This window comes from Curcuma longa, chromosome 7 (genome assembly GCF_044706935.1).
Source record: "Curcuma longa cultivar G26 ecotype Majalengka, Jawa Barat chromosome 7, ITB_CL_G26_1.1, whole genome shotgun sequence".
In the NCBI taxonomy this organism is placed as follows: Eukaryota; Viridiplantae; Streptophyta; class Magnoliopsida; order Zingiberales; family Zingiberaceae; genus Curcuma; species Curcuma longa.
The window spans coordinates 5,852,590-5,878,806 of NC_133867.1; the positions used below are offsets into that span (position 1 = coordinate 5,852,590).

The following is a 26,217-nucleotide window of genomic DNA, read 5'->3' on the forward strand; positions in this document are numbered from 1 at the left end:
TAAACTGGATAAAAATAAATAAATTTAAACATAATTAAAATTTATTTAAATCCTCTTAATCTTGTGGCTCCTCTTGCTTTGTCTAGTTTTGTTAGTTTATTTGAATTGCTAATTTCAATTAAATATTAAATTGAAATAAATGTTATTTATAATAATATTTATCTCAGTCTCAGTTGGGAGAGTGTCAAGTCGATCTACGCTCACCGCATTTTTAGAGTTTCTCGATTTAACGATCTAAGATCCATCATATTTGATTTAATCAAAATAACTAATTTTTTTTAAAACATAATTTCTAAAATAATCAAACTGAACTTCTAAATTTGAATTTCAAAAATAACTAAACCAAACATTTAAATCTTTGGAGGAGAGTCATATTGAAGATCTGAAGGTAAATCTTTGGTCGTTCAAATAGGCAAAAATTAACAGACTTGAACTGGAAATGATAAACCTGTCCAGTTGCATCACCTAACAGAAGCTCTTGCATCGTCTTGCATGTTCATTCGTGTTAATGTTGTTTATGCTCTTGCAGGACACCTGGAGATCCTTCATATTTATCCTGGAACCGGAACCCTGACAGACATTAGTAGAACTTTCAGCTCAAGTTGCATTCTTAAGTTGGCCAAGATATGATTGAGTTTGTTTTATCAAAGTGGACAAAGATCGAATCTCGACGAAATCGAGACAATATCCTTCTCCATAATAGTCAACTGCAATTTCTCGATTTACCTTCTCATAATATGAAACCAATCATATGAGACCACTGAGGTAACGGATTCCACCTTTTACAGAAATTCATGTACATAAAATTTAGAAATACTATACATCTTCAATCACTGTGCATGCTATAGATTGAACAATACTGTGTTTGTAATTACCTTTTTCAGTCGAACTTGGTGTAACCATGGATATAGCAATGCCAACATGATCTCTGGTGTCCAAATTGGTGTACTTAGCTTTATTTGCAAACCAAACAATCTACTATTGCAGGTAAACTTGTAGAACTCCACAATTTTCACAAAGCCAGTCATGACAAAAGTATATGAACATAACGATCTCTGACAGATTCACAACAATAATGCTAGAAAGCAGAAATTTACATAGACAATCCATTTCCAAACTCTGTTGAAGCCATGAGCAGATGGATGTTGTCCTGGGAAGCTAACTTGTGTGCATCACTTGCACTTCTTATGCAACCCATTTGTTTGTGGATCACCATGCAATCTGATCAGAGATCTCGAATAATTGAAATATAGAATCCTCTTTCCCAAAGAACTGAGAATAAATAGATCGATATCAGAGTTGCAAACAGAATCTAATGGGGTAAGCAATCTCACAGGTTGGATGGATTTTGGCTGAGGAATTTAGAAGATACAAACAGAGACAATAAAATGTTTTTTACATGTTCCTTATACAAACCTTTATCTTTCAACCTCTTATTGCCCCATCTTAGTGAAAATGCCAGAAAAGTTTGGCAGCTTGTCGACATGCTTCAGCGCCCGCTCTGCGATCTGCCGAGTCCTATTGTCCCCGTGTCTGAATGCTTCAACCAATGCTGTGCTAACATTTTGGTCCCCTGAAATCTCATATGCTATCTCTTCTTTCCTCAAAATTCTCTCCACTGCCCACACAGCTTGCTGCCTCAGTGCCTCCGTGCGGTTCTCCCGCAATATCTCTAGAATTGGTTTAATTCCTTCTGCAGCATCCAAGATGGAAACTCCTTGGTCAATGTCCACATCATCGTCCAAGAGGGTGCATAAAGCTGCTAAGGCAGCCTCGACAACCTTCTCATTAGTATGGTCTAGACAAGCAACCAACTTCTCTACTGCTTTCCCTTCCAACAAACAGAAGCTTTCTTTTACGGAACAGAAACCATGATGGATGCGGCACAAACCAGTTATAACTGGTTGACTACCAAGACAAGGAAATATAGAGCAGAAAAATCCTGGCTCTGGAACAACTGGCACTCTTGTTAAGTGTTTTGACTGCCTTGAGAGGTTTCTCAGCGCCAGAGCAGAAACCCTTTGAACTTTGTCAAGACCATTCATCTGAAGCAGATCAGTGTAAAGTGCAGCAAGATTATACTCGCGAGCTAGGGCAAGGATCTCTGGATCACCCTCTAGAAGGTATGTAAGCCTCGAGGAAACATTAACAAGCCCTTCAAGAAAAGGAGTGACAAAACGACCCCCACGAGTTATCCCTTGCTTGATGCTGGTCACCTTCGAGAAGGCTATCCTGAAGGCTCCTTCATCCAAGAGCCGCCTGGTTAAAACAGAGTCACTCTCGGGAAGGTCAGCAAGGAGCCCAACAGCAGCTGCTTGCTCTTCTGAGATCCCATTGTTCTCAGCAATGACATTAATCAAGCTGCTGAGCTGGCCAGCAGCACCACGAAGAGCATCAGCCAGTTCTTGACCCATGAAAGGGGAGATATTATGCAAGAGTTTTATAGCAGCCACTCGAACATCTCTTTGTGGCGCTTCAACGAACTGAATAATACTAATGGTAGCACCAGAGCTTCTTATGGCAGCAACTATATCAATACAAGTGCTTGAAGAACTAGTAAGCCCAACAAGCACCTGAAGGAGTTTGCATTCAATTGCAGGCCCGGTATTGCTGATTAGATGAAGAAGATTGTGAACAATATCTTCAGAAACCAAAGTACGATGATCTTGATCAAGAGGTATTTTTTCAAAATTAGCACCTGAGGACACAATGTTGGCAAGGACTGTTGCAGATACCTCTTTCAACCTCATAGGTAACTGGTTCACACCGACAGTAAAAAGGTCTTTGACAAGTGGTGGAAGGATGCCAGCGTGGATAAGTATCTTTGCACTAGTCTCATAAGAGGATATCTGGTTCAACGCCTTGAGGGCAGCTTCTCTCGCTTGTTTGCTCCCACTTCTCATGACTTCAACAAGTATTGAACCAGCAGTCTGGGCTACAAAAACTTTCACATCATTGCTCAAAACAAGCTCTCCAAGATAGGCAGCCATTGAGAGTTGTGTTTCAGGTGATCCTGCAAGATTTTGCAAACGATTTAAAGAGAATCACCTAGGAAGGCAGCATAACTGATATTCCAATTACACAATGAAAGATTAGATATTTGGATAGGCTCTTTAATGTCCAAAAATGTATATTCAGAGTTGAAACTAGTATATCAGACAAGCATAGCATAACTATTGCAGTATTTAGACATTTCTTCTTCAACGATTACAAGCATGAGGAAGAGGAACATTAGCATACGTGAAACTCTTAAGAATTAAAAACTAATGAGCCAACACGACATGGCACCAACTGGCTTAATTAGAATCGTCTTTATCAGAAATACTTCAGAGTTTGCAATGACATCTTAAACTACTGAGGTAACGTTAAGACATGGAGAACCAACTCAAAGAAAGAGTCTTTTGGAACTATGTGACACTGCTTAATTTTGGACAATGAACTGCTAAGCAAAACACATATTGAAATTGCATCAGGATTTTTAGAAAAATAAAAAGTCATGTTCATGCTAAGTCCATTAAAAACCTCCAAAGCATATGCTAGATTTAGTGATTAACCCAAACTAAATGACTCCATTAAGCATGATGAACCAAAAAAGATATTCATGTAAGAACTAAAAATTCTTTTTTTGGTCAAAACTAATTTACATTTTAACAAAGAAGAAAAACAAGAGAAATGTCTAGGGAAAAGATGCTAAGCGAGAAAAAAGTGGTGTTAAGTTAGACATGGATTTACTATCATCTAAATACCACATCAATTTACAAGAAATAAAACATAAGAGAGAGAACAAAGGACTAAAACTAACAGGAGTGAAAAATCACCTTCAAGAAGAAGAGTAAGAAGTGGTTGCAACCTGCCATTTTCTGCCATTTGCCTTACATTATTTTCAAATTTTCCTAGATTTTCCAATGTTTTATCAGCTCTTTCTATAGTCAAAGAGTTCTCTGATTTGCTACTTGCCATTCCTACCAATATAAGTATTGCTCCACTTACTCCTCCAATCTTTTCACATAAAGATTCAGATTTTGAAAGCTCATATAATAATGATACAGCTTCTTCTCTCTCTTGTGAATGCTCACGTGACAGAAATTTCACAATTGTTCGGATGTTGTCCCCTGCAGCTATTGCTTCCTGCGAAACAATATCAAGAGTTATTTACTCATATAGAGGACATAAAACAGTACCAGATTGTTCAAAAGCTACTCCAAATCCAACAAAACAAATACAAGTTAACCTTATTATCATCATCATCTTCAGCTACAATACGGAGAGTTTTTAGTGCTTCAAATCGTACTTTCCTGCTGCCACTCTTCAGGATGTCAGAAATCATTGGTATTAACTCAGCATTCCGCACAGCATGTTTGCTCGATTTGCTTTTCTGGCAAATATATGAAATATCATCAAGTGACTGCAAAATATCAACTTCGGAGCTCCCAAGTGACAGTATTCTGCATGCTTTATCAAGCTGAGCGGCTTCATTTCTTTTAGTCCATTCTTCAATGGTATTCCTAAGAGCTATACTGGGGTTTAACTCTGTGCTCCTTAATTCTTTATGTGTCGTTGGGCAGGTTGGCCTCCTTCTGCTGTCCCTGCATTTCTTAAACCATTCCTCAATTGCTTCTCGCTCAAAAGTTTGCCCATTCTCTATGGTAACTGGATCTCGCATAATTTGTCTTGTAAGTGGACAAAGAAAGGCTTCATAAATAGGCTCGACACGTAGATTATCACGATGGATGTCCTCTGAAAGGTTACCAGAATCGTAGGTACCATCCCAATTTTCTGCCATTTATACGGAGAAACCTGGCATAAAAACAACAATGCCACCATGATGATCTACGATAAAACATAAGACATGCAATAAAAATAGCTCAACAAAATCAATGAGAACTGGATTTGATTTCCCTTTTCACTTTTAGTGAAGTAGAAGAAACTAGATCTTGGTCAAGATCTTTGACATAAGAGACATTCAGTACTGTAATATAAAACCTGCATTGGCAACTCAGAAGAAGATTCAGCAAATTTGTTAAGGATCTTAGACTACGTTTTGTTGTGATTTCATCTTTGTTTTAGTTCAATTATTACTGGCTCCATATGCTGATATGACTTCCATACCATGCCGAATGGTTAGGTGCCCAACTTATAATTGGTCAATAATTCCTATCAGATGCATGCCAATGGAAACATTTAATAAGTCTATCGAAATTGGCTTTGTACCAACTTATTTGTCCTCGTGATTTCGCTAGTGCTTTCAGAGAAACAAATAGGCAATACTTCGTCTAGAGTATATAGCATAGCCTTTTAATTTTTAAGATTATATCCATATCTCAAACCTAGACAGGAGGATTTAGAAAATTAAAGAAAGTATAAAGACGATCTGAGTGTTTTTGTATATATACAGGCTAGAGAACAGTTGGGAAACTAGGGCAATAAACTTCATATCCATTTCTATCTTCTTCTATCTTTAATCATCAGTTCCGGCTATATCAATCCGTTATTGTACTTGGTTCATCTTAGAGATTAAATCAGTTATCGTCTGAGAAATTAAATCCACCAATTTCCTTCTAAGAGTCTGAAGCATCGATGCCAGCCCATCCAGATCCACGGATTAATCAGCACGAACGAATCGATCGATGGAGGAGAACAACGGAAGAGAACCGTACCTTTTTCTCGCAGCTCCTCGTTCCCTTCCCTAGGATCTTCACCGAGCCGGAAACACTAATTTTCCGCCTCCAGATGCGCCTCCGCTGACGCCCATGCCCAGCTCCGGCCTCGACGCGATGCGCTGTGCCGCCGACGCCGAGCGACTGAAGCCGCGGCGGCGGGGGAAGTGGAGAGGAGAAGGCGGGAGGTCCGGGGAGAAGGGAATCGGGCGATCGATCGGATTGAGGGAGAGAAGGGTTCGAGTTTGGGGGAAGTGGAGAAGAGAGGAGAGGTTTGACTCGACTTGGAGTGGTGGGGCAGTGGGAGCTGGACTGCGCGTTGGCGCAGTGTGAACGGGGAAGTCGAGTGTGTGGCGGGTTTCCTCCACCGCATCATGGAAACGTCGTTACCTGGTAACTCGATGACGTCATCGTCCACGTGTGAGCAGGTGAGTCGAGTGTGTGGCGGGTTTCCTCCACCGCATCCTGGCAAGTCGATGACGTCAGCATCCACGTGTGAACAGGTGGGTCAAGTGTGTGGCGGATAGAGCTGGTCAAACGGGCGATGTTTGACAATACATGGCGGGGCGGACCAACCCACGACGGGCCCATCATATGGTGGGCTTGGCAACGGGCCAACCCACCAACATGGTGGGTTGGGAAATCTCCAACCCAATCCAACTTAAGGCGGGCTACGGATTAGGCGAGCCAATCTCTGAGTCGGTTAAAAAATAAAAAAATATTAAGAAAATTTTAAATTTAAATTATAATTTAAATTTATTAAGTTGAAAGTTTTAAGTTTAAATTATAATTTTTAAGTTTGAATGATAATTTAAATGGTTCAAACCTACTAATTTATTAAATTTTTTACTTTAATTTTAAAATTTAAAATAAATAAATAAACTTTTTTAACCCGCTTGGGCTTTCTATACTTATAATCCAAATCCGACGCGGACCCGGGGTCGCGGGCCTAGGCGGGCCTTTTATTGTGTTTCTAATTCCGCTATCTTAAAATGGATTGATAAAATTTCAATCCAATCCGCCTAAATAAATCGATGACATCATCATCCACGTGTGAACAGGTCAGTCGAGTGTGTGGCGGGTTTCCTCCACCGCATCATGGAAACGGCGTTACCTGGTAACTCGATGACGTCAGCATCCACGTCGCGTGGCGGTTGCCTAATTGGCACTCGCGGTGCATCGTACGAAAGAGGACCCTTTTATTTTTCAAGAGGAGCGTTAAGAAAATATCAAAACTTTTATAATAATGTGAAATAATTGTATTAATTTTGATTAAACTTATGAGTTTTAATCAAAACTTGGTAGTCGACAAATAAAAAAAACAGTAATTTGCGAAGAAAGTGGGTTATTTTTGGGTAAAATTTTAGTTAAAATTATGTTAAAATAATTATTTGAAGTAGTAGTTTTAATAAAAGTTATTATTTCATGTTATAATATTTTTTATAAAATTTATCATTTTGATTAAAATTAAATATTTTTGATTAAGTTGAAGTAATTTTAACTAAATTTAGAATAGTTTTGATTAGAGTTGGAGTAGTTTGATCAATTTAGAATAATTTTGATCAATTTTGAAGTAATTTTGATTATCATTTGTTTCAGTTAGAGATCGTCTTCAGATGAGTCATCGGACACCTAACTTGTATGTTGACAAAGTCACGCAGTACCCACGAACAGTTCGGAGGAGAAAGACACCAGGATCTCACGCGTCGCCGAGCTGCAAGGAGAAGGAAGACAGTGAGAACGGAGGCCAGGGGTGCCCTGCCTCAGCCGCTCCGACATTCAAGTCAGACAGTTGCTCGGAGAGCGTGAAAAGGACTAGGAAATGAGAAAGAATATGTTTACGCGTACTTGCATCGATGTGAAGAGGGGTTATTATATATGGTTACTAGGGGAGAAGATGTCTCATCTTCAATAAAAGAAATGTTATATCAGTGGAGATCCTATCAGAGGCAATGAGAATAGTCCATCACCGCCGCCGTAATAAAAGGTCAAATCACCCATGTCTAGTACGACACCAGATCCTGTTGTCATAAATCATACTATCTTAATAAACGAACTACGCCAAATATTATATTATTACATGTGTCCTTCTGGTGGCGGTTTGATAAACTGAATGATAGGATGACGGGAGCAGAGTCAATAGAGCAATGAGTAAGGCACAGGACGGGTGGAGCTCAGGCGGCAAAAAGAGACCAGGTCGAGGTTGCCCGAGACTGGGAGTCGAGACATGGTCTGAGATGGAGCTCGGGGGCCAAGTGAAGACTTGGTTGGGAGGCTCGGACTCGGAGCTTGGTGCTGAACTTGAGTGGAGCATCCGGGTGTTGCATTTCGAGTCGAGTTGGTTGTCGAGTCGGAGCTCGACCACCTTGCTAAGGTAGGAAGCGTGAGTATGAAATTCGGATGTGGAACCAGGGTGTGAGACCAAGCTAGTCAGCCCCAAAATCAAACATTCTGTCTAATATATTGTCTCCAATCGAACCGGATCTTGATCTTTTGATCAAGTTATACCAACCCATAACATCATTAGTTAGTGTAACCAACATTAATAGTTTTTGATTAGTGTTGGAATAGTGTTTATCAGTATTAGAGCAATTTCAACTATCATTAATTTTTTTAAAAGCGATTGTTGAAATTAGGGTCAACAAGCTTACGCTTCATTTGATAAAAAAATTATATAAAATTTGTTTTTAAACAAGCTTTAACGCGTCATTTGTTCTTCTCCCACCGGATTCGAAATCCCATTCATCGGAGCTTTGACTTACCATCTCTTTGACTGATCAAATTGGATTTGTTTTTGCTTTAAATGCTTAGCTCAAAGCGCTAGGATCTTTCGAAAGAACTTCCAAACCGCATACAATATGGCAGTCCTTGTTCCTATTTCACCATTTTCCTGTATGAGTTCACATTCTGAGTTCCTCGAAACTGCAGAGCAGATTTTCCCTATTTCTTTCTCCTTAGGGTTTTTGACCTTTTAAGCCTGTGAAAAGTTGAGTTTAAATACACTAGAAAGCGAGATAGAAAAGGGGGCTGATTCTGGGCTTTTCTCTTCATCTTCTTGATAAATTTGCATCTGGGATTCATCCGGCTAAGGTATGAAGTACATCACTCAATTCATACATATTCAGTTTTATGCAAGTAGTATGTTTCAAAGCATATATCTAATTTTTAGGCATAGAATCAACAGATTCTTTATTTGCTGAAGAGGAAGATTGCAGTGGTATCTTGAAGCTGTATTGTAGTCCATCGACAAAATTAGCTACTTTAATCTATTTTAGATTATTGGTTTAACATATATGTTAAGCATGTAGTTCAGCATTTTAGTGTGTCACTAAGTTCATTACCTTTGTATTTCCATCCTCCTAACCAAGAAAGTCTCCAAAATAAACCTTTTACAAAATCTAAAACTTTTGAGAATTGAATTTTAATTTGCATTAGTTCTCACTTCATCTGCCCTTTGATGTTCCTTTGTCAGATGCAACGCTTAGTTTTGTTCCTGATTAGTCTTCCTAATTGGATGAAGTATTTATATATTATATGATCGTGTTAATGGGTGATGGTTTGATGATACAAGAGGGAAGTTTCATAAAAGTAACCGGACGAATTGCTTAGATACCCGTGAGTGAGGGTTACTTGGGTCGTCTTATAAATGCTCTAGCTAAACCTATTGATGGGAGAGGTGAACTTTCATCTTTTGAATCTCTGTTAATTGAATCTCCTACCCTAGGTATTATTTCGAGATGTTTTGTATATTGCTATTGATTCTATGATCCCTATAGGTGAGCAGGATCTAAGTCATCTAACTTCATTTCTCTTTCAAATACAGAACAAGTGTGGTCATCCTTTGTAGGACACAAAAGTTACCTGTGGTAGCGAATATGGCGACTATAAGTGATGTGGCCACGGCAATTTCCTTGATTGGTAAAGTTGTAAAGGCAGCTACTGATGCACAAATGTTGAAGAAGGAATTTAAGGAGTTAGCAGACTACTTAGAATTGGTAGGGAGACAGTTGGAGATGCTCGATGACAGAGAGCTTGGTGATGCTTCCATGCAAACGTTTCAGAAGATGGAGGAGGTTTTGCTTGAGTGTAATGATCTCGCTAATAGCTGCCAGCAACGAAGTTCTATCTACCTTATGGTCAAAGGTAAGCGGATTCAGAACGAACTCAGAGGGGCACAGGAAAAAATAGCAAAATACTTGACGCTGATTCCACTCATCCATTTCACACAAGTTTTTAGGCGGTTTAAGGTATATGCTCATCTTTTTGCATGTGTTTGGTATAAACTTCTGGTCTTCGTATTTGATAAATGCAATCAGTTTAAACTTATTTTCTAAGACTAATACATGTACTTTTGATCTTCGTGTGTGTTAACCATGGTAGTTTTTCATAACTTAGTCTAACTCCTAATGTGTTTCTTCATAAAATGGCAATTGAACCCCATTGGTATTGTGCAAATAAATTCAGTGGATTACAGTTACTGAAATGTCAAAATTATTCTTCTAGGCTAATCATGAATTGAAGTTCTACCATTATATCAATTTCAAAATTTTATTCTTTTGCTTCTTTTCAGGAAGAAGATACACAAATAAATGAGAATTGGAACCTGACTACTAGCTATGAATCAGACATTCCAGGTTTGTGCTTGAGAAAAAAAAAAACTCTCTTATTCTTATATCTATATGCAAACAGAAGCATACAGAAAGATTAAGGTTATCGACACCAAATCACAAATGAAAGTTTACAGTAAAAAATAAATACAAGATGGACAAATCTATCCCAAGAAAAAAAAGGAATCTTCTGTTTATCATTTAAATAACTTGAAAACTCCCAGTTGATACAATTTGAGCCCTTCTCTAATCATCTCCCTTGTGCTCTATTCAATTGTCAGCAACTACAAAAAAATCTCTGATGTCAATTAACCCTTCATAAATTAGTTTTGTGAAATGTTATAGGACTATTGTCGAGCTTGAGCCTGTTAAGATCAGTTATGAGAAGACCACTAGCATTGTGTTTCATCATAATTCTAACAGTTTTTTACTTCAATTGGTAGTACTCATAATTTGGAGAATAAAAAAATGATCTTTCTTTTTTAATATTTCCTAATGTGATCAGTGCTTTAGAAGCTAGTTAGGCATCTGGCTAATCAATGTTTTAATTATGCAAATATGATGATCCATGCCTAATTCGGTTATGTGAATGTGGTTTCTGTATGGAAGGTTCGGTTGCAGAAAGAATTGAAGAATTTACAGACGATAGGTTTCAAAGTAATGCTCACTTGTTCACCTATGAACAAATCGTAAAAATGACATTCAACTTTGAGACAATCCTTGGTAGAGGAGGATTTGGAAGAGTCTATTATGGACTTTTGGAAGATGGCACTGATGTTGCAATCAAGCTGCAGACACAATCAACACCACAGGGTGACAGGGAGTTCTTGGCCGAGGTACATAACTCATTTTACTAAACCTTCAAATTTTGATGTGTCCTTGGCCATAGGTTAATTTGTGCTTTTAAATAGAAATCCAGCAACCAAATTAGAAGATGATGATGAAAATAAATCCACTGATCACTAAAATGATGCAATTGACAACTGGTGATTAAACTGAATTAAATATAGAATGAACTTTGAGAAATGTATGAATATGCATGATAACATTTTATATTGTGTTGCAGTTGAGGAGCTTAACACGAGTTTGCCACAATAATCTAATTTCTTTAATGGGCTACTGTAATGATGGAAGTAACCTTGCTATTGTCTATGAGTACATGCCTCGAGGAAGCCTTCAAGACCATCTGAGAGGTTTTGCACTATGACATTTCTAAGACTATAATTTGAATCAACAGATTGCCTAGTGTAACTAAGACTCATAGTAAGAAATGATGTGATGTGTAATGCTGATCTAGGAGTATATTTCCTGCTTAGTCGTGTATATATTGAATTTTGTAGTATAATGATAAACATTCAAGAAAATGATCACCTAATCATATTCAACACGGAATAGCTGATCTTGTTTTGTTGCTGGTTTCTTTTAGTTGTTTATTGCTGAAATGCAAGATGCTTTTATTGAGTCTATGGAATAATATTCCGTCATCTGGGTAGAAATTGTTTATTTCTCCTAAAATAAAAAGTTATTATAATGAACACAAATCTTCAACAGTTTGTAATAGTCCTAATCATTGAAGGTTGCAAAGTCAGCTAGATGATCATATTGCACAAGATTTGCTTTTGTAAGCATTATGCAACATTCAATATGTGGTTGGAGTATCAGATTTCTTTTACCAAATATAGATGCATAAACTTGGGGTTCAGAAATATTTTGGCAATGACTATGATCTTTCTCATTCCTATGTTCTCTCAATCATAGGTGAAGCTGAGTATCCTGTGTTGACATGGGCACAGAGGCTACAAATTGCATACCAAGCTGCACTAGGTTTCAAACTAAGGATCTTCTTGTCCTTCTACTTTATTTTGGCTAGTGCATATTTCTCTTAACTCGACATGAATTCTCTATACTTAATTTAGGATTGGAATATCTGCATACGGGATGCACCCCACCAATAGTTCATAGGGATGTGAAGAGCTCAAACATTCTCTTGGATTCAAATTTAGAGGCTAAAATAACAGATTTTGGAATTTCCAAGGCATGGAATGAGAATGACACTGATGAAACCACAATGGTGGTTGGGACACCAGGGTATCTTGATCCAGAGTAAGTTCTTTTCTCCACCGTACTATCTCGAGGTAGTCAAATAATGTAGAACCACATGAATAGTCCATTCCAACACTTTATTGCGTACTATCACGACTACCAATTATGTTTAGTTTGTATTTCTTTGCTAAAATAGGAAGATGGTGTGATGTGTCGGGGGAGGTTATGAATTTATAAATAAAGAAAATGTAACAATAGTTTTTCTTGCTAGGAAAAGGCAAAGTAACAATAGTTTTTCTTGCTGTTTTAATTCAATTGTGACCTTAATTTCATTTTTTCAGGTATGCTGTTACTTGCCACTTCAGTGATGCGACTGATGTTTATAGCTTTGGGATAATCCTTTTGGAAATGATTACCGGCCAACCTCCAATAATTCGTGGCCCAGAAGTGCAACAACACATTGTCCAATGGATATCTCTGAGAGTTGCTGGTGAAGTAGATTTTGTTGATTCAAGTATGAATGAAACCTATGACACTAGCTCTGTGTGGAAGGTTCTTCAGCTAGCATTGAGTTGCACAAACTCATCAGCCAGTAGGAGACCTCGAATGGCTGAAGTAGTAATCCAACTTGAAGAGATCATTGAAATGAAGCCCTTCGAATACATGAATGAGGACATGAACAACGAAGGTGAGACTAACCAATCCAACTTACAGTTGAATATGACATTATGTTTTTGGTTCCTGATAGATTGTGAAAAGATTGCTTAGAAAATAAGATGGAAATTTCATATTACCATTTTTGGTTCTATATTTTTGGGCAATGTTTCTTTTCACATTTTCAATGTTTGTCTATTGCTCCCTTCAGATATGGAAAATGAACAAGTGGAAGAAGCATTTATAACCTCGATTGCTCAAGCTGATCGCCCTGTATGCAGGCATCAACTATCAGCTAACTTGTTCACATCATGGACACACATTGCCCCTGGTAGAAGGTTTTGGCGATGCAAAAATCGGAATGTACGACTTGCATTTATCTTCAATCTTGCAATATACTTTTCCTAGGAATGATCTGTTTATTCTGTTGCAGATGGCCGACGACTGTGGCTATTTTGAATGGCATGACCCTGTGCAGGAAAATGTCACAATAGAACAAATGAACTTCGTAAGCCACCAAAGGGATGAGCTAGATGAGGAGATAAAGATGATGGATGAAGAGAGTGCAATTCTTTTTAGCAATTTTAAAGTCTTGGAAGAAAAAATTGCTGAATGCAAGAGGAGTAAGGAGGCACTAGAAATGAAGTCGGAGAGCAAGGACAGATTTTACAAGTGTATGTGAGTTTCATTAAGCAAGATGTTCATAAAGGGAGTTGTTTGCTGATGTTCCTTGCGTAGGAACAATGTATATATGTTTGGTTGAGTTGCATTTGATGTTTAGTTTTGACATTGAAACATAAAAAATAGAAATGTGTAGAACAGATGATGATTTTATTTCTGTTTTTATGTATATTAGATGTTTTGGAATAAATAATTTATCGAAGACTTAATATGTTGGTGGCACTTTTGAGATGTTTATGTATATATATACCTCATTAGATGTAAGAGATTCTAAAATGAACAATTCAGGTTTAAAGATACTCAAACAAACTTTTTTGAGTGAAACTTCCTTCAAATCAACTTGCAAAAATCTAAAGAAAAGAGTTTGAAAATTGTCTGAAATTAAAGAGAACGCACACAAACTAGAAAGCAAATCACACGACTAGTTTAGTTTACAATGACTAGACAAGATTCTTATCCTCAAAAGAAATTTAAACTGATGCACTAAAGCACTGTCATTTATCAAAGATAAGTTGCCTGCAAAGTTGTTTATGTAAAGAAAAATGAGACAGTACAAGCTTGAGCTCTAAGAAAAATGCTGGAAATCTTCGTTCAAAAGCAGTTGATAGTGGCCCTAGAAGAGATGATATTGTTTTGCAACACAAACAAACGTGTTGTCAATACAATGGCATTGCAAGCCCCCACTTTCATGTTTGATTTAGGTGGGTGGATGGAACGATGAAAGGAGACAGGGACAGAGAGAAGATAGACTATAAAATTAGACAGGGATCATGGTCATTTGTATTAATTTTGATTAAACTTATAATAGTTTTAATCAATACCAATAGTCAAATAAAAAAAAGGTAATTTGCAAAGAAAAAGAAAGTGTATCATGTTTGACTAAAATTATAAAAAATTAAAGAGATTAAGAGATATGTCTTACAAAACATGCAAATAGAATGATCGAAATAGAGGAAAGCGTTAGATATTCTAACTCTTTGTGAATGTAAATTATTTCTAAGACTTAAAATTGAATTTTACAAAATGATGCTTAGATTTGAGTTAAATATTGAGTTATGCCTAGGGAACATGAACTAAAGATAAAAGAGTTGTAGAGATAAGGATATTAAAATGGATGTGTAGACATTTAAGGATGAATACAATAAATGATCCGGTATGGATATTTAGGGATGACGTGGAGGTCGGGTACGAAGGGAGAAATAGAAAAAGGAGTAAGGGTATAATTTAGGTCATCGACCTCTTTCTCTGATCTTGATGTGCTTCCATAAAGATCTACCGAACTCTCTCCGATCTCGTTCCGTCTCTTCAAACATGTATCGAGCTCCTGCCCTAACCCTTACACCCCTTACACACCCTCGGTATCACATGCCGACCTCATGACTTGATCCCTGTATCACATGCCGATCTCATGACTTGGTCCCTGTATCACATGCCGACCTCATGACTTGGTCCCGGCATCACCTACCGACCTCATGACTTGGTCCCTGCATCACACGCCTACCTCATTCCTGTAGTTGAGACTCACTGCCGACACACGACATTTATTGAAGACTTGGTCGTTCCGCCTAATCCGGAGAAAATAGAACCAATTCCTCAGTAAAAGCAGGAACGATACAGATAAACAGACAAAGTCCCTCCAAAAAGCGGAACAGATATAAAAGAATACTTCTTAAGCGATTACGAATATCTCAGAGATCAACTGTTATAAAAAGGTAACTCATGCCTATGGGTACAGGTACGCACACATATCTACCCTAATTTCTTCAAGCCTTAAAACTCCTTGCGCCGAACCCTAACTTGAGCGTCGGAGTGGCTTGTCGGGATTCAACCCCGGCGCCATTCTAACCCTCTTCTTTTTTAGTGCTTTTCGGGACTTCTCTTTCCGGACGATTCTTTTGGAGAAGCGTGCACGTCGGTCTAACCTTGAACCAGCGTTTGTACTGTCCACAGTGTATCAGCCAAAATAATAAGAAATAAAAATATTAAAGAAAAAAATTAAAATTGTATTTATTGAATTTTTTTTTAAAAGACATGTTTAAAATTGTACAAATATGTAGTTAGATAATTAGTAAATACTTTAATTAGATAATATAAAATTATGAAAAATATACACGTCAAATGAGAAAGAAAAAATAATAAAATAAAATAAAATTTATTTAAATATAAATTAATAATATAATCAGATAGACTAATGGGATAAGTTTTGATTTTGTATTGAAGTAGTCTCGATTAATATTTAAGTAATTTCGATCAATATTAAAGTAATTTTTGATTATCATTAGTTATTTTAACCAACATTAATAGTTTTGATCAGTGTTGAAATAGAGCTTTGACTGTCCATCACTCTAACGGATGATATTGGATATATATTTTTTACTTTAAATGCTTGGCTCAACGCGCTAGGATCTTTCTAAAGTTGTTGATAAATTAAGTTTTCCACGATAGGAATCCTTGTTCCTATCGAAGCTGCACAGAGTAAACCCAGCAGCTATCTTTTCATGTTTTCCCTATTTCTTTCTCCTTAGGGGTTTCCGACCTTTTATTTTAAGCCTGTGAAAAGTTAAGTTTAAATAGACTAGAAAGCGAGATAGAAAAGGGGTTGATTCTGGGCTTTTCTCTTCATCTTCTTGATAAATTTGCATCTGGAATTTGGTCTGGGATTCATCCGGCTAAGGTATGAAATACATCACTCAATTCATACATATTCAGTTTTATGCAAGTAGTATGTTTCAAAGCATATATCTAATTTTTAGGCATAGAATCAACAGATTCTTTATTTGCTGAGAGGAAGATTGCAGTGGTATCTTGAAGCTGTATTGTAGTCCATTGAGAATATTAGCTACTTTAATCTATTTTAGATTATTGCTTTAACATATATGTTAAGCATGTGGTTCAGCACTTTAGTGTGCCACTAAGTTCATTACTTTTGTATTTTCCGTCCTCCTAAACAAGAAAGTCTCCAAAATAAACCTTTTACAAAGTCTAAAACATTTAAGAATTGAATTTCTAATATGCATTAGTTCTCACTTCATCTGCCCTTTGATGTTCCTGTGTCAGATGCAACGCTGTTTAGTTTTGTTCCTGATTAGTTTCCCTAATTGGATGAAGTATTTATATATTATATGATTTGAACATGATCTAAGTCTTTTAAATTCATTCCTCTTTCACAAAAGCTTTATTGTAGGTTCCATACATCAAAATCAAAATACGAACAAGTGGGGTCATCCTTTGTAGGACACAGAAGTTGCTGGTGGTAGCGAATATGGCGACTATAGGTGATGTGGCCACGGCAGTTTCCCTGATTGGTAAAGTTATAAAGGCAGCTACTGATGCACAAATGATGAAGAAGGAATTTAAGGAGTTAGCAGACTACTTAGAATTGGTAGGAAGACAGTTGGAGATGCTCGATGACAGGGAGCTTGGTGATGCTTCCATGCAAACATTTCAGAAGATGGAGGAGGTTTTACTTCAGTGTAATGATCTCGCTAATAGCTGCCAACAACAAAGTTCTATCTATCTTATGGTCAATGGTAAGCGGATTCAGAGCCAACTCAGAGAGGCACAGGAAAAAATAGCAAAATACTTGATGCTTATTCCACTCATCCATTTCACACAAGTTTTTAGGCGGTTTAAGGTATACTCATCTTTTTGCATGTGCTTGGTTTGAACTTCTGATCTTCATTCTTGATAAATGCAATCAGTTTAAACTTATTTTCTAAGACTAATACATGTACTTCTGATCTTCATGCATGTTAACCGTGGTAGTTTTCATAACTTAGTATAACTCCTAATGTGTTTCTTCATAAAATGGTAATTGAACCCCATTGGTATTGTGCAAATAAATTCAATGTATTATAATATGAAATGTCAAAATTATTCTTCTAGGCTAATCATGAGTTGAAGTTCTACCGTTATATCAATTTCAAAACTTTATTCTTCTGCTTCTTTTCAGGAAGAAGATACAAAAACAATTGAGAATTGTCACGAACATACTAGTGATGAATCAGACATTCCAAGCGATATTCCAAGCGATGAATCAGACATTCCAAGCGATGAATCAGACATTCCAAGTGATGAATCAGACATTCCAGGTTTGTGCTTGAGAAAAAACAATCACTTATTCTTATATCTATATGCTAACAGAAGCATAGCAGAAAGATTAAGGTTATTGACACCAAATTACAAATGAAAGTTTCCACTATAAAAATAAATACAAGACAGACAAATCTATCCCAAGAAAAAAAGGAATCTTTAGTTTATCATTTAAATAAATTCAAAACTTCCAGTTGATACAAATTGAGCCCTTCTCTAATTGTCTCCCTTGTGCTCTGTTCAATGTCAGCAACTACAAAAAATCTCTGATGTCAATTCATCCTTCATAAGGTAGTTTTGTGAAATGTTATAGGCCTATTGTCGAGTTTGAGCATGTCAAGATCAGTCATGAGAAGACCACTAGCATCGTGTCTCATCATATTCCAATAGTTTTTTTACTTCAATTGGTAGCACTCATAATTTGGAGAACAAAAAAAAAAGAGAAGAAGAGAAATGATCTTTCTTTTTCATATTTCCTATTGTGATTAGTTCTTTAGAAGCTAGTTAGGCATATGGGTAATCAATGTTTTAATTATGCAAACATGATGGATCCATGCCTAATTCGGTTATGTGAATGTGGTTTCTATATGGAAGGTTTGGTTGCAGAAAGAATTGCTGAATTCACAGACAATAGGTTTCAAAGTAATGCTCACTTGTTCACCTATGAACAAATAGTAAAAATGACATTCAACTTTGAGATAATCATTGGTAGAGGAGGATTCGGAACAGTCTATTATGGAATTTTGGAAGATGGCACTGATGTCGCAATCAAGCTACACACAGGCACATCAATGCAGGGTGGCAGGGACTTCTTCAATGAGGTATATAATTCATTTTACTAAACCTTCAAATTTTGAAGCATCCTCAGCCATAGATTAATTTGTGCTTTAAAATAGAAATCCAGCAACCAAATTAGAAGATGATGGCGAAAATAAAATCCACTAGTGTACGCCAATGTAATTGACCACTGGAGATTAAACTGAATTAAATATAGAATGAACTTTGAGAAATGTATGCATGATGACATTTTGTATTTGTGTTGCAGTTGAACTTAACACAAGTTCGCCACAGGAATCTAATTTCTTTAATTGGCTACTGCAAGGATGGAAGTAACCTTGCTATTGTCTATGAGTACATGCCTCGAGGAGACCTTTTTGACCATCTGAGAGGTTTTGCACTATGACATTTCTAAGACTGTAATTTGAATCAACAGATTGGATGTATAACTAAGACTCATAGAAAGAAATGATGATGTTTGATGCTGATCTAAAAGTATATTTCCTGCTTAGTCGTGTATATATTGAATTTTGTAGTAAAATGATAAACATTCAAGAAAATGATCACCTAATCATATTCAACATGGAATAGCTGATCTTGTTTTGTTGCTGGTTTCTTTTACTTGTTTATTGCTGAAATGCAAGATGCTTTTATTGAGTCTATGGAAGAATATTCCGTCATCTGGGTAGAAATTGTTTATTTTTCCTAAAATTAAAAGTTATTATAATGAACACAAATCTTCAATAGTTTGTAATAGTCCTAATCATTGAACGTTGCAAAGTCAGCTAGATGCTCATATTGCACAAGATTTGCTTTTGTAAACATTATGCAACATTCAATATGTGGTTGGAGTATCAGATTTCTTTTACCAAATATAGATGCATAAACTTGGGGTTCAGAAATATGATGACTATGATCTTTCTCATTCCTATGTTCTCTCGATCATAGGTGAAGCTGGGTTTCCTGTGTTGACATGGGCACAGAGGCTTCAAATTGCATACCAAGCTGCACAAGGTTTTAAACAAAGGAGCTTCTTGTCCTTTTATTTTATTTTTGGATTTGTGCATATTTCTCTTGACATGAATTCTCTATACTTAATTTAGGATTGGACTATCTGCATACGGAATGCAATCCACCAATAGTTCATAGGGATGTCAAGAGCTCAAACATTCTCCTGGGTGCAAATTTAGAGGCTAAAATAACAGATTTTGGAACGTCCAAGGCTTTGAATGAGAATGATGCTGATGAAACCACAGAAGTGGTTGGAACATATGGATATCTTGATCCAGAGTATGTTCTTTTCTCCACTATACTTTCTAGAGGTAGTCAAATAATGTAGTAACCACATAGATAGTCCCTGATTAGACTAATATAACACTTTATTGCACACTATCATGATTACTGAATACGTTTAGTTAGTATTTCTATGTTTGAAATAAGAAGACAGTATGGTATGTCGGAGGAAGTTTTGAATTTATAAATAATAAAAATGTAATGTGATATCTCACAAATGTTCGAAAACTATAATTTTCGTTGTCTTTTTTATAACAATTATGCTGGAGATGATACATGGGATTATTTAAATAAGAATTTTGCTATATATCTCGCTAACACATGGTTTGGAAGATGCTATAAAGCTTAATTTTTGGAATTGCAATTAGTTACCAATTAGATATAAGTATGTAGCAAATAAATCTTTATGCTTTGTACCTACTTAAACTAAGAACCAATACTGAATGTGCTATGATGTTCATAAAAATTATTTTATCTTCTGTAATCTAATCTGCAAGGTGCTACTTGTTCATCCATTTTCATTCTTAACATCGAATAATGTTGCCACACCACTAGTTTGATAGGAAAAGGCAAAGTAATAAAAGTTTTTCTTGCTGTTTTAATTCAATTGTGGCCTTAATTTCTTTTTTTCAGGTATTACCAAACTGGCCACGTCAGTAAAGCGAGTGATGTTTATAGCTTTGGGATAATCCTTCTAGAAATGATTAGTGGCCAACCTCCAATAATTCGTGGCCCAGAAGTGCAGCAACGCATTGTCGAATGGATATCTCTGAGAGTTGGTGGTGGAGCAGATTTTGTTGATACAAGGATGAATAAATACTATGACCCTAGCTCTGTGTGGAGCTTCTTCAGCTAGCATTGAGTTGCACAAACTCATCATCCAGTAGGAGACCTCGAATGGCTGAAGTAGTAATCCAACTTGAAGAGATCATTGAAATGAAGCCCTTCAAATACATGACTGAGGACATGAACAGCGAAGGTGAGACTGACCAATCCAACCTTACAGTTGAATATGACATTATGTTTTTGGTTCCTGATAGATTGTGAAAATATTTCTTAGCAAATAAGATGGAAATGTCCTATCACCATTTTTGGTTCCATATTTTTGGACAATGTTTCTTTCACATTTTCAATGTTTGTCTATTGCTCCCTTCAGATATGGAAAATGAAGAAGTGGAAGAAGCATTTGTAAGATCATCCTGATTATGCCTTCAGACTAAAGAAAGCCCAATATGGACTTAAATAAGCTCCTAGAGCATGGTATGAAAGGCTTTCAACCTATCTAATAACTAAAGGTTTTCAACAAGGGCAAATTGACCCGTCCTTGTTTGTAAAAATGGTAGAAAAACACTTTTTTATTACTCAAATCTATGTCGATGATATAAGTTTTGGGTCAACCAACTCAAAGTACTTAGATGAGTTTGTTAAATTAATAAAGAGTGAATTTGAGATGAGTTGGGTAGGGGAGCTACATTTCTTTTTAGGACTCCAAATAAAACAAACAAAAGACGGTAATTATATTTACCAGAGTAAATATGCTAAGGATCTGATTTATAAATTTGGAATGGAAATTTCAAAAGAAATCAAAACCCCAATAGCAACTAACTCTAATATAGACAGTGATACAAATGGAAAGTAAGTAGACTTAAAATACTATAGAAGAATAATAGAAAGTCTACTTTACCTAACTGCAAGTTGGCCTGACATATTATTTGCAGTAGGTATGTGTGCTAGATACTAATCAAATGCTAAAGAGTCACACTTAACTGCAGTTAAGCGAATACTAAGATACATTAAAGGAACAATCAATGTTGGAATGTGGTACCCTAGAAACACCAATTTTGACCTAATTGGATATTCAGACTCAGATTATGTCGGCTGCAAACTAGACCGTAAAAGCACAAACAGTGGATATCAGTTCTTGGATCCTTATCTATTCAACTGGTATAGTAGAAAGCAACATTGTGTTGCACTATCTACAACTGAAGCTGAATATATTGCCCTAGGTGAATGTGTTGCTCAGTTACTTTGGATAATGCACACATTAACTTATTACAATCTAGAATACAAAAATACAAAAGTATTAATTGATAATATAAGTACAATTAACTTAACTAAAAATCTAGAACATCATTCACGGACTAAACATATAGAAGTAAAACATCACTTTGTACGTGATCATGTCGCTAAGGAAGAAATTGTACTTGACTATGTTGAGTCAAAATCTAACTTAGCTGACATATTTACTAAACCTTTACTAGAGTCCGAGTTTAGCACGTTAAGAAGATGGTTAGGATTATATTTAGTAGAATAGTAAAATGTGGTTTTCAAAATTCACATATTTCTGTTGTTTTAAATCTATTATAAATAAGCTTTCAAAATGATTTCAAAATTTTATTTACTTTAGTTTGAAAAACTTATTTTTAATTTTGTTTTTCAAATATAAGAAATGGATGTTTTAGTTTTAGACTAGACTCAAACCCCTAGAAAGCATGATCCGATAGATCTAGATGGACATCTCACAAAGCACACTAGGGAACTTGCTTATGTTTGTGAAACATAGAACGGTGTGAGATATATAGGATTCTAGTCTAAGTACAAAGATGCTTAAGTCAGTGCATTGAACCTTACTTAGACTTTAAATAAATATTGATCAAGTTAAGTGTCCCTATATCCAAATGATTATTGGGATGATACACTTAAACTTGGCTAACTGGGTCAAGCTCCTACTTTCTAGTAATTAGCTAAAATCCAAGTCGGACACGTGCCCCAAGGATAAAAATTTTTTATCTAAGTATATTTATTATTAAAAGCTTGGACTTAATCTCTTAAAGATTATTTTTGATTATGTCAAAAGGGGAGAGTTAATTGAGTTTTCAAGTTCAATAAATTTTAAATTTTTTAAAATTTTAAACTAAGAAATATCAAGTTCAGGGGGAGAGAATTTAAATTTTTAAAATCTGTTTGTCTTTAAAGCATTAATTCAAATATGTTTGTCTTCTTTAAAGCATTAATTCAGGGGGAGACTTGATTTAGGGGAGTTGTACACTTCATGCATATTGGTTTAAGTTGCTTAAATTATTTTAACTTAACTTGAAACCTTAAGTTACCATAATAAAAAAGGAGGAGATTGTTGGTGCAGAGAATACTAGACGATCGAATCTTAGTTTTGATAATGGCACTAGGCTCAAGTTAAGTGTGTTGTTGAGCTAACTATGTTGATCCAAGTGTGTAGGGAGCACAGGTTTGAGCAAAGTTCTAGTGGAAGCTAGGCACTGGAAAGTCCTGATCTAGAGGATCAGGCGGAAGCCTGGCAGAGTCAAAAGCATCATGTGAAGTCTGGGCTGGTCTAGAGGACCGAGTCGCAACAAGAAGTCTAGGCTGGTCAGGAGGACCGAGTCGCAGTAGAAGTCTAGGCTGATCTGGAGGATCAAGTCACAATAAAAGTCTGGGTTAGTCAGGAGGACCGAGTCACAGCACAAATCCTGAGGGCTGAGGACAGAGCCGAGCAAAAGTTCAATGAGTCAGGAGGACTCAGTTGGCAAAAGATAAATTCTCCTGAGTGGAGTGGGTCAGGACGTGTTCTCAAGGGGAACAATAAGTATCGGTCTAACCCAGGATCTCACTGGAGACTTGAAGTTAAGACCAAGAGACAGTTCTAGGAAATGAATCTAAAAAAAAATATTAAATTTGCATGTTATTTTGGCTAATGGCTTATGCAGGGTTGGAAAAACTGAACAATGCAAACTCCGAGCAAAACTATCTAGAAAATGTTGTTGGAGTCGACTTGAGGCAAAACTCAAGTTGACTTGAGTCTGGTCAGCAGCCTCGGATGTCAGTGCAGTTCGGGATTTCTCCACGCGAGACTCAAATCGATTGGAGATGACATTGGAGTCAACTTGGCGCATCAAATCTTATCAGCAGACTCCACGTCAGACTAGAGTCGACTTGAGATGTCACTCGAGTCAATCTAATTGCCAGATAACACAGTGGAGAGGAAAAGTTATCCGAAAGACTCCACGTCAAACTAGAATCAACTTGAGTCGAGGCTCGAGTCGACCTGAGGACACAATCGCAGCGAAGGAATAGGATCGGAGCTGAGTTAGAGTCGACTTGAACTTGGAGTTGAGTCGACTTGAGGATAATATAAAAGAAGGGCTTAACCAATAGCCAGAAAAGAAAATTCCAATGATTCCCACGTGCACTCTATTAAAACATCGACGCTTCGAGCATCCCCGTTGATGTGCATGTTTTTGGGAATGTTTTATTTATATATTTTTTTATTTCTTTATTTGTTGTCACTCACATCCATCAAAATTAATTAATTATTTATTTACCAAACCCCTAACTATCACCTTAAGTAGTATAGAGAGGTCTGGATCGTCTCTCATGGACTCAATGATCGAAAGTTGTCCTAGACATTTGGTGCGGGGTTTTGTTATTGACTTTATTTATTCATATTTACAACTCCATTTATTCACCATTGAATTTACAAGTAACAAAAGAATCTTAATTATACAAAGTGTACATTCCTAATCTTACATTTATTCAACAATGTTTCATTTACATTATACAGACTAACCCACTAACAATATACATCTAACCAACATATCTACAATATCAAACAATAAGTCAAAACATTTTAACCAGTACAATCACATTTATATACAGGGCTAACAAACTTAGTTCCACATACAACTACAACATGCAACAACTAAATCATACTAATAATGATAATAAATCACCATACAACATGAATCAACATCATACTAACCTACCACCGATTGCAACATTTACAATTTTCACAACCTTACAACACTATAAGTTATGTATTATACAAAATCCAATACTATATACAATTACAATGTTACTATATACAACAACATTATAAATCATACAAAATCCCATACTAAATTACAATTGCAAGACAAACAATATACAAACCTTCAACACAACAACATATTAACATCATGCCAAATCTAATACAACCTACTTATTCACAACCAAATAATTTATTCTAATTCACAATCAACAATTCATTCAACTCCTCAATCAATCCATAGACTTATTAGGTATTTACAAAATAAGATCACACAAGAATATCAACCAATGCACACAAGTAACCCTAGGATTCAAATTCTGCCCATCACATAACCGAACAGGGATAAACAAAAGCAAAACAGGGGGTTTTAGATGTTGAAATCGGAATAGATAGAGAAGAACAAAATAAAAGAACAGACAAAAAGGAATTAGGGTTTGGGGTTTTTTCCTTCACCAATCGACACAAAACATAGCACAAACAACCCTGCGGTTGAGTCACGCTGACTAGGAATGGTCGAACGTCGCCGGAGATGGTCAACCACAGGCGAGTTCAAGTCGGGGAAAGCCATGGGTTCAGCCGCTGCTCAGCTCTTCCCCTACTGCAAATCACAGACAGAGTTAGAAAAGCAAACAAAAACCTTACCTCGCGTCCTCGATGGCTGAGATGGTCAGAATTTGACCCAGCGTCCCGTGCCGGACTCCGGTGGATGCGTATGGACAATGAGCTCCGTCGGGCACTCCGCTCACGATGGTACTCACTAGTGTGCGGAAAACCGACAGCCGCCAATCGCTGGGCACTCCGCTTACGACGATAGATCAGCAATCATCAAGGATAAAGAAGTCACTCACCGAGCACTCTACTCACGGCGAGGTCTCTTGCGGTGGCGTCAGCGTTCGTCGTCCGTGGAGGTTGTCGACTGTCGCTCTGTTACTGATCGGAGAGAGGAAGGTGACGTAGAAGGTTGTGGATGGGCAAAGGATGGACGAGAACTCAGCAGATCGGTGAGGCGGAGGAAGAAAAATAGCGACGGAGAGAAAATGAGAAGCTACAGTGTGCTCTATTGCGGTCGAGCCCCCCTCTGATCAAACCCTAATCGCCCCTTTTATCTCTTCCTGAACCGGTTAAGCCCAATGTGATTGAGTTGAGCTTAGGTTTTGGGTTGAGCTGAGCCAATTTTAATTGGTTGAGTTTGAATTGAACTTTGGGTTGAGCCGAGCCAAGTTAGAATGAGCTAAGTTTGATCTTTGAACTGCACTCGAGTTGAACCAGCAGCTTAAACCAAGTTGATTTCAAATCTGATTGAACCAAATTGAATCCGAACTGACCCGGACTCGAACCAAGATTAATTTTTCTCGCAATTAAATTTCTTACAAAATAAAATACAACCAATTAATATCCATAAATATCATAAATTAATGAAAAAAATAAAATAACTTCAAAAATTTATCCAAATAAAGAATCAACCCAATAAACCCTATTTATATCATGAAATATGGTCAAACCGATCCAAAATAACTCTAATTTATCCGGTTAAATAGCCAGTTATCACCCATGCAACCCTAGAGCCGTCGCTATGTCGAATTCGCAAGGA

The 26,217-nt window shown here is 36.7% G+C and overlaps 3 protein-coding genes and 1 pseudogene across 5 annotated transcripts; 3 read left to right on the top strand and 1 right to left on the bottom strand.

The window, feature by feature from the left end:
- Nucleotides 1–993: 993 nt before the first annotated feature.
- On the bottom strand, nucleotides 994–5,893 carry LOC141831869 (U-box domain-containing protein 44-like). Of its 2 annotated transcripts, XM_074719284.1 has the most exons (5): nucleotides 5,658–5,893; nucleotides 4,232–4,797; nucleotides 3,819–4,128; nucleotides 1,417–3,013; nucleotides 994–1,272 (listed from the first exon to the last, which is right to left on the bottom strand). In XM_074719284.1, the coding sequence occupies exons 2-4, from the start codon at nucleotides 4,781–4,783 to the stop codon at nucleotides 1,434–1,436; spliced, it is 2,442 nt and encodes an 813-aa protein (XP_074575385.1). In that variant the 5' UTR covers nucleotides 4,784–4,797; nucleotides 5,658–5,893; the 3' UTR covers nucleotides 994–1,272; nucleotides 1,417–1,433. The 2 variants fall into 2 exon arrangements, with proteins under 2 accessions (XP_074575385.1, XP_074575384.1); XM_074719283.1 differs by having other exon boundaries at nucleotides 994–3,013.
- Nucleotides 5,894–8,526: 2,633 nt separating this feature from the next.
- The window catches only part of LOC141831415 (putative LRR receptor-like protein kinase At1g51890), a 44,007-nt pseudogene continuing 26,316 nt past the window's right edge, over nucleotides 8,527–26,217 (top strand).
- LOC141831413 (putative leucine-rich repeat receptor-like protein kinase At2g28990) lies at nucleotides 9,479–13,799 on the top strand. Of its 2 annotated transcripts, none has more exons than XM_074718771.1 (9): nucleotides 9,479–9,904; nucleotides 10,228–10,291; nucleotides 10,874–11,100; nucleotides 11,331–11,457; nucleotides 12,023–12,088; nucleotides 12,181–12,367; nucleotides 12,649–12,995; nucleotides 13,173–13,324; nucleotides 13,395–13,799. In XM_074718771.1, the coding sequence occupies exons 1-9, from the start codon at nucleotides 9,533–9,535 to the stop codon at nucleotides 13,641–13,643; spliced, it is 1,791 nt and encodes a 596-aa protein (XP_074574872.1). In that variant the 5' UTR covers nucleotides 9,479–9,532; the 3' UTR covers nucleotides 13,644–13,799. The 2 variants fall into 2 exon arrangements, with proteins under 2 accessions (XP_074574872.1, XP_074574873.1); XM_074718772.1 differs by having other exon boundaries at nucleotides 13,440–13,799.
- Nucleotides 19,390–20,660, top strand: LOC141832513 (putative leucine-rich repeat receptor-like serine/threonine-protein kinase At2g14440). The gene is made up of 3 exons (XM_074720014.1): nucleotides 19,390–19,525; nucleotides 19,615–19,801; nucleotides 20,438–20,660. The coding sequence occupies exons 1-3, from the start codon at nucleotides 19,390–19,392 to the stop codon at nucleotides 20,658–20,660; spliced, it is 546 nt and encodes a 181-aa protein (XP_074576115.1).